This window comes from Peromyscus eremicus, chromosome 18, assembly GCF_949786415.1.
Source record: "Peromyscus eremicus chromosome 18, PerEre_H2_v1, whole genome shotgun sequence".
Classification (NCBI taxonomy): domain Eukaryota; kingdom Metazoa; phylum Chordata; class Mammalia; order Rodentia; family Cricetidae; genus Peromyscus; species Peromyscus eremicus.
Genome location: NC_081434.1, coordinates 6,965,802 through 6,985,936, shown reverse-complemented (window position 1 = coordinate 6,985,936; position 20,135 = coordinate 6,965,802). Strand labels below are relative to the sequence as shown.

Below are 20,135 nucleotides of genomic sequence, written 5' to 3'. Positions count from 1 at the left end.
TCGATTTAGTTAAAAGTTTACCAATGGGGGCTAAGGACGTAGCTACGTTGGTAGAATACTTACCTAGGATGCATGCACAAGGCCTGGGTATATCTGATAGCACCTCAGAAACAGCTTGGTGGTACATGCCTGTAATTCTAGCACTTAGGATGTGGAAGAAGTTCAGGGTCATCCTCAGCTAAGTAAGGAATTTGAAGCCAACCTGGGCAACATGAAACCCTATTTAAAAAAACAAAACAAAAAAAACGCAACATTTCTTTTTCATTTTTTTTTCCCCTTTGTGAGGAGTAAGAGGAATTGAGACAGGTCCCAATATGTAATGCTGGCTGGCCTACAACTCACTATATAATAGACTAGATGTCCTCACAATTGGAATGAGCTCCCTGCCTCTTCCTCTGCAATGCTTGTAGTACATGCCATCACACTTTACTCATTTCTCGTGTTCTTACTTCCGGTTAATCTGGCTTTTGATCCTTCTGAGAGGAAGGATGACCGTTCCTTCCATGCATTGATCATCCCTTAGGAAGTTCTTTCTTTGGGGAAGTTCAGAGCAAGGAGAAGGCCGTTCCAGTAGAGTAGTCAATACTTCTAACAGCCCTGTAAGACTCAGAACCCTAGGAGGAAACACCTCTACAAGAAAGGTAGCTTCGGCTATGACACCAAGAAGTGATTCATCATGAGTAAAAGCCAGCAGAGCAGCAGACCGTAGAGCTTGACCTAGAAATACTCCCTTACTGAATCGGTTAGCAAAAAATATAAATAAATGTCTTAGCTTATATCAGAACGTTTTAAGAGCTTGGAAAATATGCTCAAGGAAGAGCTAGGAATGGTGGCATTCCCCTTTAATCCCAGCACTCTGGAGGCAGAGGCAGGTGGGTATCTGAGTTGGAGGCTGACCTGGTCTACAGAATGAGTTCCAGGACAGCAGCAGGGACTACACAGAGAAACCCTAGAAAATATGATCAAGGAGAAGAGATTAGGGAAATTACTGTGCAGATTTTTAAAACGTGTAAATGGGGAGCTGGATAGATGCCTCAGTGGTTAAGAGAACTTGCTGCTCTTACAGAGGGCCCAGGTTCAGTTCCGAGTACCTACATGGCAGCTCATAACTGGCTGTATCTCCAATTCCAAGGAATCCAACATCCTCTTCTGGCCTCCTCCACAAGCACCAAGAACACACAAGGTGTGCATACATACATGCATACATACAGGCAAAACACTCATTCACATGCAATTAAAAATACATCTTTAAGGGACTGGAGAGATGGCTCAGAGGTTAAGAGCACAGGCTGCTCTTCCAGAGGTCCTGAGTTCAATTCCCAGCAACCATATGATGGCTCACAACTATCTATAATGAGATCTGGTGCCCTCTTCTGGCATGCAGGTATACATGCAGGACACTGTATATATAATAAATAAATCTTTAAAAAAATACATCTTTAAAATATATAAATGGAATTTTTAGAGTGTGTATGTATGTGTATGTATATATGTTAGTAGAAAGTAAGAATTCAGTGACCATGTTAAGGACAGTTGAAGCAAACATTGGTGAGTTAGAAAATTGGTCTAAATAAATAATCTGTCATATAGCTCAGAAAAACCAGAAAAGAAACAGTGAAACATTAAACAAGAAGAAAATTAACCTAAGATGTTCTATATATATTTCCAAAAGAAGATAACATAAAAGATGGGGAACGGGGGAATTACAGAATTCTTGAACAACACTAAACCTAAAATCTAGAAAACCCAACAAATCTCATAAAAAACAATACAGGAAATTGTAAATAGGTACTTATATTTCTTAACTTTTTAAAAGACTTACTTGCTTTCATGTTTTGCTTACTATGTCTATGACCACATGTGTGCCATCCTCACATAGGCCAGAAAAGGGCATCTGATCCCCTGGAACTAGAGATACAGTGGGTGCTGAGAATCGAACCCAGGTCTTCTGGAAGAGCAGCCAATGCTCTTAACCGCTGAGCCATCTCTCCAGCCCTAAACAAGTACTTCTTTTCTTTTTTTTTTTCTTTTTTCTTTTTTTTTTTTTTTTTTTTTTTTTGGTTTTTCGAGACAGGGTTTCTCTGTATAGCTTTGTGCCTTTCCTGGAATTCACTTGGTAGCCCAGGCTGGCCTCGAACTCACAGAGATCCGCCTGGCTCTGCCTCCCAAGTGCTGGGATTAAAGGCGTGCGCCACCACCGCCCGGCGCAAGTACTTCTTAAGGAACTAAAGAACGTTAGATGCAGCCACCTCAGAGATGCTAGGAACAGATGGACACAGAAGTAGCCCGTACACTTATAACAATCTTCTCAGGCACAAGAGAAGAGTCAAGAGACTCTAGGGTTGGATCTACAGTTGACCGAACAAAAGGCTGTCAATCTGGAAGATTTTTTCTGCACAGGAAAACTATCAATAAAGGAAATGAATTAAAGAAATGTCAAACATAACAGAACCTGAGAAATTTTATTGCCGGCCAATCTCTGAAGAAAATTCTGAAGGATGTACTCAGAGAAAGGAAAGATCCTAGATGAAAGACCCAAGAAACTGAAGTATAAATAAAAGTAATATGTGGATGAGCATAGACACACATTATTTTTTTCTTTTTCTACCCCCGCCCCCAAGATAGAGTTTCTCTGTGTAGTTTTGGTGCCTGTCCTAGATCTCACTCTGTAGCCCAGGCTGGCCTCAAACTCACAGAGATCTTCCTGGCTCTGCCTCCCAAGTGCTGGGATTAAAGACGTGCGCCACCACCATCACCCAGCCGCATTCTTTATATAAAACACTAATAGGGTTTAAGTTATTAGAACAAATTTACTAGATTAAAATAGCATGTTAGCCAGGTACGGTGGCACTCACCTAAAATTCTAACACTTGACATTGGAGACAGAAGAATCGCAAGTTCAAGAACAGCCTGAGGTACATCGTGATCCCATCTCAAAAACAAACTCAACAACAACAAAAGAGCGTGTTAACTGGCAAAGGACAGTAATCAACTTAAATAAGCTATGTTTCTTTTCTGTTTGGGAACATGTTGAAAGTGTTTAACTCGTAAACTTTAAACAAATGTAAATAGAGAAACTAACATAATAGTGTAATGCCTCTGTTGATAGTGGGAAGAAACCCACATGGAACTGAGCCATATTTCTGAACATCTTGTAAATCAAGGAGACAAATTATACTGCAAACTAGAAATAACCTGGGTCTGGAAAATAGTGCTACATATGGAAAGTGTAAAGGCTTTTTTCCCCCCCTGGTTTACAAGCTAAGGCTCCACTCACCTCTGATGTACCAAAAGTGACTGCCCTCCTTCTCTGTCATAACTCCATCTAGAATTTCTCCTGTGTTCTAAGGCTCCCCAACCCCATCCCTCTGACATTTTGACCACAGAAAACAACAACAATAACAAAAAACAGACTGAAAGAAACCTGTAACCTCAGAGAAAGGCATGTAGTGTTCTCAGCCTATACGCTCCATATAAACATGTACAAAAGAGTCCATGCAGCTCCCAGGCTCTACGAAGCTATCAACCTATATGTATTCCTCCTGGGTATATGCCACATACTTCCAGTTCCAAATCCATGGCACTTACATCAGTAACAAGCATCCAGTGCCGGAAGTGTAAGCCACAGACTAAATCTCCAAGGAAAGTCACAGGAGGAAAAATAAAGACCAAAAGGACAACGCGTATACCAAGAGGATAAATTATAAAGCCAAAATTTGATTCTTTGAAGCATCTTAACACATGAGAGAAACACAGACCAAAACTACAATGGACTTCCTCTTCACACTCACCTAAGGGATGTCAGGCGGTCAGAGAAGTAACATGTTGTGTGGAATTCCTCTTTGAAGAGGTCCCAGGAGCAGGCTTGAAGTGGGCTTTAGGGTTGGAAGGTCGGAAGAGTGGGAGTGTTGAGTAATGAGTTGCCTTTGGAAAAGAAGAAGAACAGGAGATCGATGCTGGTAGTAGCTGCACTGTAATACAGGTGTACTGAAAACCACAGAAAAGCACTTTGGATATATATCAACTTTAAAAAGGTAGACACAGTCAGGCTTATGCTATGTATATATATATATCATAATCAAATAATAATCATTAATGATGAATAATGAAATCAGTTTTTTGTTTTTTTTTTTTTTTGTTTTTTTTCCGGTTTTTCGAGGCAGGGTTTCTCTGTGTAGTTTTGCGCCTTTCCTGGAACTCACTTGGTAGCCCAGTGAGTGGCCTCGAACTCACAGAGATCCGCCTGGCTCTGCCTCCCGAGTGCTGGGATTAAAGGCGTGCGCCACCACCGCCCGGCGAATAATGAAATCAGTTTTAAAAGGCAATAAAAATTAACAAAGGCTATACATTTTCTGGAACATTAATAAAAATGGGATTCAGATAATAGTAGTTCAAAGTAGTAATAACTCAGATGCAGCAACAATTAAAATATAAGAGGCAATTATCCACATTAGAATGATATAAAGATATCATTTCAACCTATATTGAATCTACATAGCACATTATAATAAAAATATCAATAGATTTTTGAGGACTAGAGAGATGGCTTAGTGGTTAAGAGCACTGGCTGCTCTTCCAGAGGACCTGGCATCAATTCCCAGCACCGACATGACAGCTCACACATGTCTGTAACTCCAGTTCCAGGGGATCCAACACACTCACACAGACATACACTCAGGCAAAGCACCAATGCACATAAAATAAAAATAAATTCAAAAATAAACTTTAAAGTATGTCAAAAATGTCAATAGTTTTTTTTTATTTATTTATTTTTATTTTATGTGTAAGAGTGTTTGCCTGCATGTATGTATGTGCATGCAGTACCTACAGAGGACAGAAAAGGTCATGAGATCCCCTGGAACTGGAGTTACAGCAGGTTGTGAGCTACCCCGTGGGTGCTGGGAATCAAACTCGATTCTCTGCAAGAGCTGCAGCTCCTCTTAATGCCTGAGCCATCCCCCCAGCCCGATGGCTCTGCACAGAGTCTAACAAGCTGATTCTAAGGTAGAAAAACAAAATTGGAGTCATATTTTAACATTTATTTAGGCTGTACAAAGTCCTGCCCTGCTGGATAATAAGCTAAAACTAAGAGTAGGCACCTGAGGTTCAGGAGAACTTGCAGGGGCAGCAATTTAAAAAAATGGTTTTGTTTGTTTTGTTTTTAGTGTGCCTCTAAAGAATGGTAAGTCAAAGCCTGACGGGGGCAACGGGGGAATGAACTGGTGGAACTAAATTTTCAAGAAGAGCTAGGGGTGTAGCTAGTTAGAATGCTGCCTAGCATACACAAAGCCCCAGGTTCGATCCTCGGCACCCCATAACCCAAGCATGGTGGTATATACCTGTTGTCCTAACACTCTAAGTGTGCAGTCAGGAAGATTGGTAGCTCAGGGTCATCCATAGCAAGTTTAAGGCCAGCCTGAGCTACCACATAAAAAAGAAAAAGTAAGGGAGAGACTATTGAGAAGAAACATTTCTGGGTTGATTTTTAACAGAATGTAGGGGTCAAATGCGTCAAGATTTTCTACTTTATAGGGTAGTTCCCGTTTAGATTCATTCAGTTTGGCAAATGCTCTGAAAGGCTTACTTTGAGGGCCAAGGTTTGTTAGAACACTGGGGATGAATCTCTGTGGTAAAACAGACTCCTCTCCTGCCCTCTTACAGTCTAAAGTCCAGAGAGGGTTTCCAGAAGTCGCCACTTGAATAATTAAAAAGAGAATTTAGCCTGAAACAGTGGCTGTTTAAAATCTGAAGAATTAAATCAGCCTGAGGCCAGCAGCAGAGCGGTGAGGTCAGAGATGGGGAAGGGAAGCCCAGCACTCAGTGCAGCTGACTGTGCTAGCCTTGGGAGTGTCCTCAGAGAAGGTGTGGAGAGCAGCCATCCCATCTCCGGGCTTTCTGAATTGACGAGATGAATGATTACACACAGGCCTTGTAAGAAAAGGGAGCCCGTGGTAATAATGAAACAGAACTTGTGATTTGTTCGTTACCAAGCATGATCAGGAAGCATTGCTGAGTAACAAACAGCCTTTGGATGGCTCGTTTACCCTGGGTATGCCCTAGTAATGGAAGCCATACTGGGAAGCCAGGGAGACTTAATTTGTTTCAAGCTCTGGAATGATGTAAAATGCATGGCATTGTTGCACATAAGCTGCATAATTTGGCAGGAAGGCCCCGGCCTTAGCCTGTCTCCTTGAGAGGCCCATGAACACTGAGTGCTCCGGGACTCTCTCTGCTGGGAGCTGTTCTATTCTGGAAAATGCGAACTGAATGGGAAGTTACCCTAAGTCTTAGCCCCGTCACAATTCTGAGATGAGGAAAAGCCCGCAATTCCAGAGGCCCTGTTCAACTTTACATTGCTTCCCCTGTGAATGTAGCCCAGGATCCTAGGTTTGCTTCTGGAATCATGATGTCATCATGGGGAAGTAGACCGTGGCTGTGCCCGAGCCTGAGGGGGACTGACCCAATGGGACCCGCCCATTGTTTGATTCAAAATAAGAAAGGAAAGATGCACTCCACTCCGAGTGTGGGAAAAGCCTGGGAGATCAGAGAGGAAGCAAAGCAAAGGAGCATGTTTCTGAGTTTGGTATTCCCTGTAGACCCTTCTCAACCCTGAGACACGAACCGGGGTCTCCCCAGTGTTGTCTGGAAAGGAAGCCTACAGCAGGAAGCAGGGCCCAGGTTGACCAGAGACAGGCCGGAGTTTGGGGTTTCTTGTTTGTGTTGTGTGTGGGTTTTCTCCCTTTGGTTTTTCCGCTTGCTTCCTGACGACAGCCGCTCCCCACACATCGCCAGCATTGTCTTCCCTTGATGACAGTGTCCCCCAAAAGAGGGATATGAAGCAGGCCCCTTTCATGCTTTGAGAGTGGAGTTGGTTAACATAAAGACCAGTTAACATAGGGCTGACCTTCACACCTTCCTCTCCGGCATGGCGGGGGAGGGGGTACAAATGGGCCCTGTGATCTGAGAGCATTAAGCGACAGCTTTGTAGAGGACCCAGAGTCTGGGTGCAGTGGGTGTGGGTCTTCCCCTTCATTGTATTGGAGTTTGTCCTGAAGTGATGTAAAGCTGGCAGCTCTTGGACTCTTCTGTGGGGGAGGTCACGAAATGAGCTGTTCACAGGAAGCACCTCATGCTGACGTTCCAGAGGGAGGTTGTCAGAGGCCGCGGGGTTCGGGCTGCACCTCTGGTCAGATTCTTTTTTAAAATATAAAGATAAGGCGTGATTCAGAGACGACGACCTCATGCAAAGCTGGAGGTGGACAGGTGGGTCCCCCTGGAGGAAATTTCAAAGTGGGGAGCAAGTGTGTGAACTATCTGTGAAGAAGCTGAACGTTTTTTTGTTTTTTTTGTCGGAGGGGAATAAAGTGTTTATTGCTATTATAATTATCATTAATAAATCACTACTATTACTGAAGGGGAGGCGGGCAGGTAAAGGTAAGAAGATGAGAAAAACATGTCATAGACTCTCGCTCCACGGGCTGAAGCAAATCTTTGCAGGGCTTTGCCCACCCCCTTATTTCCCAAAACCTGTCTATAGAAACCCTACTTTTTCTACCTTGCTAACAACTCTCCATTGGCCCTGCCATGCCGCAAGGGGAGTACATGGGATTTCTGCCTGTAGAAGACCTGGCATGTGCTAACTACATGCTAAAAACGTGCCTGGCCCTGTCAGGAGTCTGATGGAGTCCTCAAGTACCAGTGTACCAAAATCCCTCTCCCTCAAGCATGAGATGCCTTTTTGCTGGTAAGGGTGTCCTTCGCTTCTGCCCTCTGATTAGCTGCGGGCCTTGAGAAGGAATGGGGAGGTTGAAGGTCAGACACCCCACCAACAGCCCGTAGCCTTAGCAGAGGTATTAAATGCCAGTTCGTATTACCCTGGTAATATCTAATTTATTTTGGCAAGAGACAAAAGTTCTGTTTTTGTTTTTTTTTATTGGAAATCTTTCTGTAAGTTAGTTGAACTAATTTCTCAGCAGCACCATGTGCTTTCCAAAAACTATGCCCCTCCCTCCTTCTCTCCCCTCCTCCCCCTCCCCCATCCTCCACCTTATTGCTTGCGGATTTTAGAAACAAATTCCTGAGTGTTTGATCTGGTGTTTGTAGACTAGATAAAAATCTGCATTTTTCTGTTCCTAGTGCGCTGTTTAGCATATTCAGATCCGTGGGAATCTGGAAGTCCGCCTGAGACCCTGGCTGCAGCAGCCTCTGCAGCCCACAGACGGTCTTCTTTATCTGTGCTGTTTGTTGCTGGGGCTGGCAGAGCGAAGCCGAGTGAGCACTTAGCTGTGTGGCCACCTCAGGGAATTTGAAAGAGCTTACCCGGGAGGACTGAGAAGGAGCCGGGTTATTATTCCTCCTTGTATTGAAATGTTGCTGTTTGGGAGTTGAACTAAAATAAACATTCACCACCGAAGAAACCAGGGAGCCCAGCCACCACCAGGGGACTGAGAAGGGGACAAAGGCTGGCAGTGGGTAGAGAGAGCAGGGGGCAGGGGATTCTCGCTCTTCCCACGGGGTGGGGCGCACTCTCTAGCCTAAAGCCTTATTCTAGTGTCTTGGGCTTCTTGGCCTAAACCAAGGGCTTCTGACACCCCGAGTAGCTTCAGTAGCTTCAGATCTTGGTTCTGAGCGGGTGACCCAGCTCCCATGGGTTCAACCTAATGTATGTGCCTCCTCTCAAAACCAATTACCACTCTCTAAGCACAACAAAGGCCACCTCCAAGTCAACCCCGGCCCTCCACTCAGCACCAGAGACCCCTACCAGTGTTCCAAAGCTGGGGAGTTTTTTTTCCTCCCCTCTTAAATCTCAGAGACCTGCTCAGCATGCAAAGGGGGGCCCCTCCTCCTCCCTCCCCATCACATTGTATTACTGAGGGGGTGCAGGCCAGCAGATGGGGGTTCCTTTTATATGTAAATACTTGGAACCTATTAATTCCCCAGTCCTGTCCACCTGCCCTCCCTCCTAGAGGACCCTTTCTGCGATGTCCAAATGACAAGTGGACATTCCCACCCAGCTGTAGGTATTAATGACTGTAAGGACGGTTAGCCTGAAGTTGACTTATTTGTGACAGCCCCATGCTGGTGCCAAGGTGGCCCCGTGGGAAACAGCCTCTGTAAGAGGTAAATGGCTTAAGGCAAAAGCTCGTGGGAAGAAGAAAAGCATTGGAAGTCTAGTGAGGGGAAGAATGATAGCTAACAACACTTCTTGATCTCTGGCCATCCATGTGCGGGCCGCCATATTGGATGCTTACGGAAGTGAACCTTTTCTCTGCAGAAGCCTTGAGATTTACAGTTATTTCTCCTCCAGACTTACAAGGAAGGAAAAGAGGGGCCCTCGAAGCTGCATCCGTCTGGGTGGTGTGAAAGCAAAGACGAAATCTAGGTGGTCCCATGTTGTGTGACCATTTTGATGGTGTGCTAACAAATGAAGCTTGCTTGGAGTCAGAGGGCGGAGCTAGCCACGAGCCGACTGACCATAGAGGTTTGGAGGACTGTAGACAGAATACAGGAAGTGGTAAGGTGGAGCCGAGAGAAGGTCTTTTAGAAGGAGGAATGGAAGAGACAGGAAGCGACTGGCGGCAGCTCCCTGTTCTCTGGTCTTTCAGGTTATTACCTCAATATTTGACTCCTGATTTTTTTTATTGATAAAGATTAATTAGATTAAAGCTTCAGGTCCATAAGCACTGAGCCCCTTGTCTGAGTCACTGAGAAGGAGACAGAAGAATTGCCACGCAGCAGAGACTCCTGAGGGTTATTGCCTTCCCTCGGTGCATGCAAAAGAGCATCAGGCTTCCCACAGTTCCAACTTCCTCTCCTTTCCTGTTTCCTCTGCCATCCCTGCTGTCCATCCTTCCCTGGCAGCCATTTCTTGATTGCAGAACTTGGTTGATCAATATGGAAAGCTGCAGGCAGAGGAGAGAAGCCATCTTAAAATTCATCTCCTGGGGGATTCTTGGCCTTGGAGAAAGTGAGCATTTCCAATGACCGCAGTTCCCCGAAGCGGCCTGGGCAAGCATCTGTGAGGAAGGCCTTGGCCACGGCCCTATAGCTGTTCTACATCCAGCTTCCAGAATTGCCAGCCACCTCAGCCTGCCAGGTCCCAGGTGCCCCACAACCCACCTCCTGTCCTGTCGCCAGCTGCCCCTCACCTCCACCCTCACCCCACCCCCGTCCCGTCCTTGGCTGTGTGTTTTGTGTTTGTGTCATGTTCAGGCCATGCCCCTCAGTCTGTGGCACATAGATGTCCTTGTGTTCAGTCTCAGTACCACTTCTTAGTGTCCTCCTGTTTCATGGCCACAAGACATGTTTTCTTCATTGCCACCAACCCAGGCCATTTCTGAATTTTGGAAAACAAACCCGGAGCAAAGGTAGCTGAGGGGATTTCTTAGTGTGTTAGTCTCGATGAATAGCAGCCTTGGACTAGTTCCATGCTTGGAACAAATTGACTTTTCAGTGTGGGGGATAGTGAGGTGTCTACCAGCTTGGCCCATTCTAGCGGCTGCAACTAGAAAGGCCTTCTCCGGGAGCTGAGCTCAGTCTGTGGGGAACGCTTCCTTACGAGGGCCTCCTAGTTGGCTCTTGTTCCTGTTCGGGTTTCCTGTCCCATAAAAGGCATGTCAGGAAGCTGTCTAGAAAGTTCAGGTTCAGGTCTCACTGGTAGGATGCAGAGCTGATGGAGAGCGCTGTTGAAGCTGAGCAGAGAGAAGGCATACGTAGAAAGAATCTCAGCTCCTCAGAACAGGGTGGGGCCCAGAAGTCCTGGGATATTCCCTGAACTTCTTCCTCAGGTTGGAGCCTTTGCCTGCCAGAAGCACGTGGGTTTGGAGGGCAGATACCTGACAGACTTAAGGCTCTGGGTTATGGAGGAAATGGCTAGGTAGACCTAGCACATGGGACAAACGTGAAATCAACCTTCATACTACTGCTATGACGTAGGGATCCTAAGCCCCCAGATTAACGTAAATATGTGACACACTGGAAAAACTCATAACACACACACACCCCAAAGATTGTTTTAAATCTCTAGATAACCCTGGGCACATAGTCAACAACTGATTTCAGAAGAAAAGCTTGTACCTTACCTTAAAACACGTGGGGAGAAAAAGTAGAAAGAGATGATGGAGTGTTCCCCCTCCCTTCCCCACCCTCCAGAGAAAACCTGGATGTACTGGTCTGAAAGGAGTTAAACCTGTGCAGATAGAATCATGAGGTGGATTTGGGGAAGAACCAGAGGAAGTCAAGACAGAAGCTGTCGCTATCATGAAGTGGCTCACTGAATGGACGGAGTAGTAAACTTCTAAAGGAACAGTCAGAGGAGTGAAGGGAGCAAGCGCAGGCTATGTGTGGAAGGTACAGTGGTAAGGAAATGTTCTAAAAACCTCAGGGCTGGAGACAGCTCATCCTGTAAGGGCCCTTGCCGACACGCCTGAAGAACTTAGATCACTGGAGCCAACATGGCGGAAGGAAGGAACAGACTCGGCGAAGTGTTCTCTGACCCCCATGTGCATGCTGTGGCATGCTCATACACGTAGATTAGATGGATGGATGGATGGATGGATGGATGGATGGATGGAAGACTCTGCAAAGTGTTCTCTGACCTCCATGTGCATGCTGTGGCATGCTCATACACAGATAGATAGATAGATAGATAGATAGATAGATAGATAGATAGATAGATAGATAGATAGATAGATGTAAGTAAGTAAGTAAGTAAGTAAAAAAAATAAGCATTCATAAATAAAAGTGCTTATGCAGAGGACTGGAGTTTGGTTCCCAGAACCATTTCAGATGACTTATGAACACATGGAACTCCAGCTCCAGGGGATTCGACACCCTTTTCTGATGCACGTGCATGCACACACGTGCGCGCGCACACACACCATAACACTTGAGTGACAATAACAGTCTCCAGTACTGCCCTTTGAAACGTTATTACTCTAAGTTAAATCAGAAATGTCATCGTCTCAAGATGATGTAAGCTATCGCTAAAGGAATTATCTTTTTTTTTGTTTGTTTGTTTTTTCGAGACAGGGTTTCTCTGTGTAGCTTTGCGCCTTTCCTGGAACTCACTTGGTAGCCCAGGCTGGCCTCGAACTCACAGAGATCCGCCTGGCTCTGCCTCCCGAGTGCTGGGATTAAAGGCGTGCCCCACCACCGCCCGGCTAAAGGAATTATCTTAATGTACTTCTACAGCCCGAAACAAAGTCCAGAGTGAGAAGCGAAGAAGTCTGTGAGGGTGTTGGTTCCCTTACATGCCCAAATAATAAATGACAGCGGTGACTAGTAGAGGCTTGAAACCAAGGCAAGCTAGAATATTGAACCATTGTATGGGTGGTGAAGGAGGGTGTTCTAATGTCATTTTAGTTTTTTAGGAATAAGGCAGAAATGGTGAACTGTATATATTAAAAATTGAGTAGGATTCCAAATGAACAGAAATGATATCTCCAAAGCTCCTGTGTCGGGGTGTGAATGTTCAAAAGCTGTTAACATGGTAGAGCATAAGAAGAGGAAAGTGGAAAACACAAAGTAAGACTTCATACATGTATTGATGTCTATGTTTGTGTTGGAGTGAAAGCAAAAGGTCAGATACACCAATTTTACAATAAATGCAACTTTTTTTTTTTTTTTTGTTTTTTTTTGTTTTTTCGAGACAGGGTTTCTCTGTGTAGCTTTGGAGCCTGTCCTGGAACTCACTCTGTAGACCAGGCTGGCCTCAAACTCACAGAGATCCACCTGCCTCCGCCTCCCAAGGGCTGGGATTAAAGGCGTGCGCCACTACCGCCTGACTATAAATGTAACTCTTAATGACTCTAAAGTTGGGTTTTCTCTTAATTAGCCATGCACCATTGAAGAAATAATACGCTCAGGTTATAATACAATGAGATTTAGAAGTCCTATTCTGCTCTGTGAGCTTTATAATCCAATATCATCAAGGTGAGAAATTGGCATTGAAAAGGACTGTGATTTCTTGCTTGGGGATTAGAATGTCGTTATTCGGGGATGGTTGATGGGTTAGCGACTCCGTGGAAGCCAAAACAGTTGAACATTTATCGAGTTCTTCCTAAGTCATGATTGGGGCCCACAAAGAAAATTAAGGAGTGTCAGAACAGGTGCCATGGGTTATGGAAACTGAGGCACTGGTGAATGGGGATGTGTCATGCCGTGGCTGCCAGAAAAAGAAAAGGATGTTCAAGAGGAGAGTCCACGGTTCAAGAACACAGTCAGCAGGCTATGCTGAGTGGAGTGAGTATGGAGACGCTGCCTTGGGATTGGGCAGTCAGAGGATGGATGGGGGGGTGGGGTGGTAATAGGGCCTCCTGGTAAGAGGCTGGGGATCCAAATGAAAAGAAAGAAATTAGAGGAACAGGGGTGAATTTCTGTATCAGGAAGTCCAGAACCTGGGAATATAGCTTAGTTGGTAGAGTACTTGCCTAGCATACTCAAAGCCCTGGCTCAACCTCCAAGACCCCATAAAACTGGACATGGTGGTTGGTACACAGGATCCTCGGACTCTGGAAGTAGAGGCAGGAGATCAGAAGTTCGAGGTCATCTTCCAGGTCCAGTTCAGCATGAGTGAGAGGCTCTGTCTCCAAAAAGCTCAAAACCTAAGGGAAGGGAAGGGCTGGAGAAACGGTTTGGTCATTAAGCCTAGGCTCACAATCAAAACCTCAGGAAAAACGGATGGATAGTGAAATCTCAGAGAATTTATCTTGCAGTAAGTGACGACTATATTTTAAAAGTCAAACCTCATTGAATGGAGCCACTGTCTCCAGGTGACCCGGTACTCAACTTTAAAAAGTCAAAGCTCTACTGTATACATGTATGAAATTTTCAAGTGTGTGTATAGAAACGGGGAAAAATGCCAAAGCTAACTCTGACCATTTAAAAATACTGAGAATGCCAGGCAAGAAGGTACATGTCTATGATCTCAGTACCTCAGAGGCTGAGGCAGTACAATTGTAAGTTCAAGGACACCTTGCCTGTAGGGCAAAACCTTGTCCCCACAAACAAACACTGAAATACTCAAAGCCATGAGCAGTCGCAGTGCGGGGCTGCCCTTGCCTGTGCTCTGTGACTAATCCTGTCCTGGTCCCCCAGCCCGTTTCTCGGGGACGGCTGGACCTGCTCAGGCCTGTTTGCCTCATGACCAGACAGCCGTCAAGAACGGTGTCTGGGCTTGTCAGGGCTTCTTTTTCTGACTTTTTTGGTTTTTCAAGACAGGGTTTCTCTGTGTAGCTTTGCGCCTTTCCTGGAACTCACTTGGTAGCCCAGGCCGGCCTCAAACTCACAGAGATCCGCTTGGCTCTGCCTCCCAAGTGCTGGGATTAAAGGCGTGTGCCACCACCATCCAGCCTTTTTCTGACTTTTAAAAACACCTGTCTCCTTGTCTGCCACGTTTCCCCGCAGGGTGCCATGTCCACATCTCATCACAAAGCTGGTTTAGGTGTATTCAACCCCGATGAAGGAATCAACTCACTGAGTCAGCCAAATTGCTTCTCTCTCTCCCTGTCTCTCTCTCTCTCTCTCTCTCTCTCTCTCTCTCTCTCTCTCTCTCTCTCTCTCTCTCTCACACACACACACACACACACACACACACACACACACACACACACACACACAGTTTTTGACTGTCCTAGAACTCCTCTGTAGACCAGGCTGGCCTTGAACTCACAGAAATCCACCTGCCTCTGCCTCCTGAGTGCTGGGATTAAAGGTGTGCACCGCCACTGTATCCCCAGAGATGATCAATCACCAAGATGATAAGCATCACCTTAATGTTGCTGGTGGCAATATTATTGCTGACCTCATGGTTATGTCTTACATGTACAGTACAGTATACAACTAAGAATGACCTCATATGCCGGGCGGTGGTGGCGCACGCCTTTAATCCCAGCACTCGGGAGGCAGAGCCAGGCGGATCTCTGAGTTTGAGGCCAGCCTGGACTACCAAGCGAGTTCCAGGAAAGGCGCAAAGCTACACAGAGAAACCCTGTCTCGAAAAACCAAAAAAAAAAAAAAAAGAATGACCTAGAGACCGTCCTGAATCTGTAGAATGTGGGACTGGGGTATTCATGTAGTTCTTCAGCCTAAGGCCTCCTTGGCTGTCATTCTCTATTTTTTTAAATAGTTATTTATTTTATTTGTATATGTATGGGCGTTTTGCCTGTGTAAATGTTTGTGCACCACATGCCTGCCTGGTGCCCATGGAGGGCATCAGACCCACTGGAACTGGAGTTCTAAACAGTTTGAGCCACCGTGTGCGTACTGGGAACTGAACTGCTACAGCCTTTCTTAAGAGCAGTAGGTGCTCTTAACTGCTCCCTGAGGCCGTCTCTGTAGCCCTCTCTTTATTTCTGGACCACAAGAAGAGACTCCTTAGTTAGGACGAGCTGGTTGCGTCTTCCCTCAAGTATAACAGACTTCTATATCAAACCAATAATCCTCTCAGTATAGTTAGGAAAAGGTGTCTCTCCTACCTACCCGCTATCCACCCAACACGGAGGTGACGCTCATTTTGCGTTAAATACAATACGGTGTGTAACACACTACGCTGGCCGCCTGGGCTGTATGAATAGACTTAATTCTTCAAGGCTGCACAACTTGGAATGTTCCCAGCCCCGATCATTTGCTGAAACCCTTGTTCTTAAAAGCAACTCTGTTTTAACCAGAGTGCTATACATTCTTGGGAGGTTTAGGGAACACACGGGCATCTGTCCTGAGATCCCAAAGGTAATGCTGAGGTACTCCAAGCAGGGAAAGGTCGTGAGCGCCTTGTAAAAAGCCCCATTGTCCGGCTTCCAAGAGGCTATACGTAGGGTGACATTTATTTTCCTGGTGACTTATCAGAACCTGCCTTGTAGCTGTTTAGGTTCCAAACGTGATTTAATTATGGTACAAGTAACAGACTCATTATCAGAGCTGGGTTCACCTTCCCCAAGCTGACAAAACTGATCTTTAAACCAAAATGCCAGTTTGCCATGTATCCAGAGAAACACTGATACTTTGAAAGCACAAAAAGTAGCGATATTCTTCCCTGGTAGGCAAGCCTCTACAGGGAGGCAGATCGTAATCAGCAGGTTATTTGGTGAACCCGAAATCAGAAAGAAAGAAAAGATGAATCACTTGTTTCCTGGCATAGGCTTAGAAAATAATCCATGGCACACAAAGTCCAGCCCTGCCAGACTTCTTTGAAGTCTCAGCTGAGGCACTCCTCACTGATCAGTACTGAGTAGGGAGCTGCCAGTGCTGTAGTTCATTCACGCCTCACGGTTAACAGAAGCCGGGGCCGCAAAGAACCCCGCATGCTAGTTCCGCCCTCTCCTCTCCATGTTCGCCTCTTTGCTAGCTTAGCGTCATCTGTTTTAATTTCCTGTTGAAATCTCAGTGAACAACCATCTTTTCAAATTCTCGAGTGATCCCTCACGGCCCTTAGGTGAACTCTAGGAAAGCATCACCCCGATAACCGCATAGAGAAAGTCACCCGCACGGAGGCTTTCCCAGTCACCCCCGCCCAGCACCCTTCACCTTCTTGTTATTTTCCTATACCACATGTAGTACTTTTAACATTTTTCTTTCAATTTTTTGAACCTATTTTTCAAAAAGGTTTACCTCAGCCATGAGTGGAAAACAAACTACTACCTTTTGATACAAAAGGAAGATAGCCTTGGTTTGGTTTTTTGTTTGTTTGTTTTTATTTTTTCTCTCATGTACTTATTTAGTCAAATACTCTTTGTCATGGACAGCTGGGCGGGTGTGGATCTTTGTTAAGATCTAATAACACCAAATTAGGATTCTGCTGGGTCCGTTGTAACAAATAACCTCTAGAGTGGCTGAGCAGTGGGAAAATGTAGATCATTTAACGCAGAACCTTGTTCATCCAAAAAGAAAAAAACCCCACACATCAGGCCTCACACATCTGGGGAGAAGATGGCTCTAGCTAGCTTTTTGTTGTTGTTGTTGTTGTTAATTTTTGTTTTGTTTTGTTTTTTTGAGACAGGGTTTCTCTGTGTAGTTTTGCGCCTTTCCTGGATCTCACTCTGTAGACCAGGCTGGCCTCGAACTCACAGAGATCCGCCTGGCTCTGCCTCCCGAGTGCTGGGATTAAAGGCGTGCGCCACCACCGCCCGGCTGTTGTTGTTAATTTTAAAGATAGTTGGAAAATGTATGGCCATAGTGATGCCTCCTGCCCAGTCTCTGCGTCTGCCCATGCTGTTCTGACTGTCTTATTCCTGTGTCTCCCCCCATCCTGCACAGGTACACGCTGGCAGCTCAGGACTTGGTGATGCGTGCCCGGGGCGTCCTGAAGGACCGAGGATGGCGGATATCAGATGACCGCCTGGGCTCAGGAGACGACATTTCTGTCTACGTCATTCCTTTAATACATGGGAACAAACTGTCGTGAGAGTGACCCGGGGGACTGGGAGGACAGAAAGAGAGAGAGAAAGCTGGGTTGCCTCTGAGCAGGGCGGAACTGGGGAGTGCCTGGGCTGGATTCCAGGTGATGCAATTCCTTCCCAGCCCAGATGGGGGAATTTGCCGCCAAAAGGCCTCTCTGGCTTTGCTTCAAGATGACTCTTGAGTTTCCATTTCTTCTTTAGTACCGGGGTCTGGACACTGAATAAGAGCAAGACGCGCAGCCTGCTACTGGGTGTTACGTTTCCCTCGGTCTCCGTGGTGGGGCTCCTAGGTGGCTGTTTGCCTATGTGGGGCACAGGCATACACATGTATTTATTTTATCTAGAAGAGCAGGGACAGCCATTTCAGGTGTGACCGGCCGAGGACTCCTCAGCCTGTCAAGCTGCGGGCTTCTCTCCAGGCCAAGAGCCACACTGAAAAGTGAGGGACCGTGCCTCAGAAAGTGTGAGCACCCATCTTGTCGAAAGCTCCGGCTGTTTCAGGGATTCTGCCTTGCTCTGTCTCATCCCTTCCCCCACTTCCTGCCTCCCTCTAGATTCTTTTGTGGTAATGGGGTGAGGCAGGGATTTTTTTTTTTTTTTTCCTTTTTGACATTCCTTGAATCTTTCTCATTTCTCGTCACTGGGACTTTCCAATTTGTTGCTGGACAGTTTCCATATCAGAGACCAGCCTGATCTGGCTTGTCCCACGTTCTGTGTCACACACACACACACACACACACACACACACACACACACACACACACGTGTAGTGGTCCGGAGCAATGCCCCGTGTGGGAGTTTGTCTTTGTTGTATGACATTTTTACCCCTGAGTTCTGTTTTCCTCACCAAGTCAGTGTGTACTTCAAAATGTGGGTGTCTCCTCGGACCCACAGCCCCCCTGTCATCTGCCAGGCTCGAGAGATTTTGCTGTGAGAGGTTGGTTTTTCACTTCTGGCCTGGGCGGGTGCTCTCCCACCTCTTGTGTCCTGGAGACGCATAGAAGAAGCAGCATCTAATACAGTAGCTGAGGAAGTCCTTCTGTCCGTCAGTCAGCCATACTTCGTTAGGGGAGAGTGTGGGATTCAGGCTTCCTCGGTCCCTGACTCTTCTCCACTCCACGGGAAGTGTGAGTGTCACAGGTCTGCTAGGCTGTCGCTCCTCTCTTCCTGCCATCTTCGTGCAAGGGTAGATGGACTGACAGCTGAGTATAAAAGTGAATTTGAACTGGGGCTGGTCATTCCCCTGCTGCCCACCCTCTTCCTCAAGGGAATCGCGATGTGGAATCCCAAGAGCTGAGGTCCCCTTTCCCCACTGTGCATCTGCCTCCCCCTCTGGGCATGCCTCACAGGCATAGCAGAAGCACACGTGTGGGTGTCCTGTCTGCTTCCTTGCTGGGAGGAACAGCAAAGTCCAGCTTAAGAATCACCTGCCTCTTGAGCAGACCACTGCTCTGCCCAGGGGCCCTCAGATCAACATCTGATTGCTTAGTCCTGTTCCTCTAGTCTTCCAAGTATCATCAACTTGGCGTGATTCAGACACTCTTCCAACCCAGCAAAGAAAAAGAGGAAAAAGAAAAAAAAAAAAAAATGGTGTAATTTCCCTAAAATGCTGGAGAGGCGACTCCAGCTCTTGTGTTTAAGAGAATTCTTTCTTCCCAGAGGAGGGCAGAGGAGCATATCCCCCAGGCTGATAAGTTATCCGCATTCCTAGGATTGTAGATAATTTCTTAGGAAAGGTCTGGTGCCTTCCTCCTCAGGAACAAAGTCACCCCACTGTGTAGAACCAGTACCCAGTCCGGCAGGGGACATACTGTGTGTGTGTGTGTGTGTGTGTGTGTGTGTGTATGCGCGCGCGCACACGCGCGCGCGCCAACTTGTTGCCTGAGAACCGGGTTGCTGCCATGTCGGGAGCATCTTCATCTGACTGTGCACCCTCCTCCTTCAGGAAGTCTTTACCACCCCAGACATCGCCGTAGGGAGTGGTTTGTGGCAACCATTTGCTTCTCTGGAAGAAGGTGATGCTGTGGGAGACCGCTCAGGCATGTCCCATCAGCGTGGTCCTCTTCCCGCATCTGCCCAGTTCTCGAAGTCATGTGCAAACGGGAAACGAGAAAGTCTCGAAGTCCGTGGAGGACCTGAGCCACTGTCCATGGGAGCATTGCCATGTTCTCAATGCCTTTCATAGTTTTGCTTCTCTGAACTCCCTGGGTCTCACCTTGACCTTCTCCAGTCATGTTCAGGGCCACCAGAGTCAGAATTGGAGTGTAAATATCTTATGAGGTGACAACATTCCCCCAGTTCGTTTACTGCCAAGGCCCATCTCAGGACAACAGAGCAGAACGAAGCCTGGAAAACCCGAATTCAAATTATCCTAAAACCCAAGGTCCTGCTGGTTTTAGTTGGAAACGTATCCAGGAATTCTCTTCAGGAGACCCTGTGGGTGGAAGGGTTTTAGTCACAGGTCAAAGCCCTGTTTGTGTTGTGGGATTGTGAAGACGAAAAATGAGGTGCATAGATCAAAAGTGAGCAGAGGGATTTGTTCACGCCCATGGCAGACCTACCCAGCACTGATATTGCTCTGTGCATTGGGCTTGCTCACTGTTCACCCAGGCTCCAAGTCACCCTGTCCCAGAACAGTAACGTCTGTGTCACAGGTTGGTCCTTGGAGCATTTCTGGAAAGGTCAAAAGACAACACACTCAGAAGTCTGCAAAATGTCTTTCCGTGTGTTTAGGAACTA

General features: G+C 46.3%; 1 protein-coding gene across 1 annotated transcript in view; it reads left to right on the top strand.

Annotated features, from left to right (window-relative positions):
• Ppm1h (protein phosphatase, Mg2+/Mn2+ dependent 1H) overlaps window positions 1-18,780 on the top strand; it is a 262,604-nt gene extending 243,824 nt beyond the window's left edge. The window contains exon 10 of the mRNA XM_059245150.1: window positions 17,254-18,780. Coding sequence (XP_059101133.1) covers window positions 17,254-17,401 — 148 coding nt within the window. The 3' untranslated portion in view covers window positions 17,402-18,780. The remainder of the gene's footprint in view (window positions 1-17,253) is intronic.
• The last annotated feature ends 1,355 nt before the right edge of the window (window positions 18,781-20,135 follow it).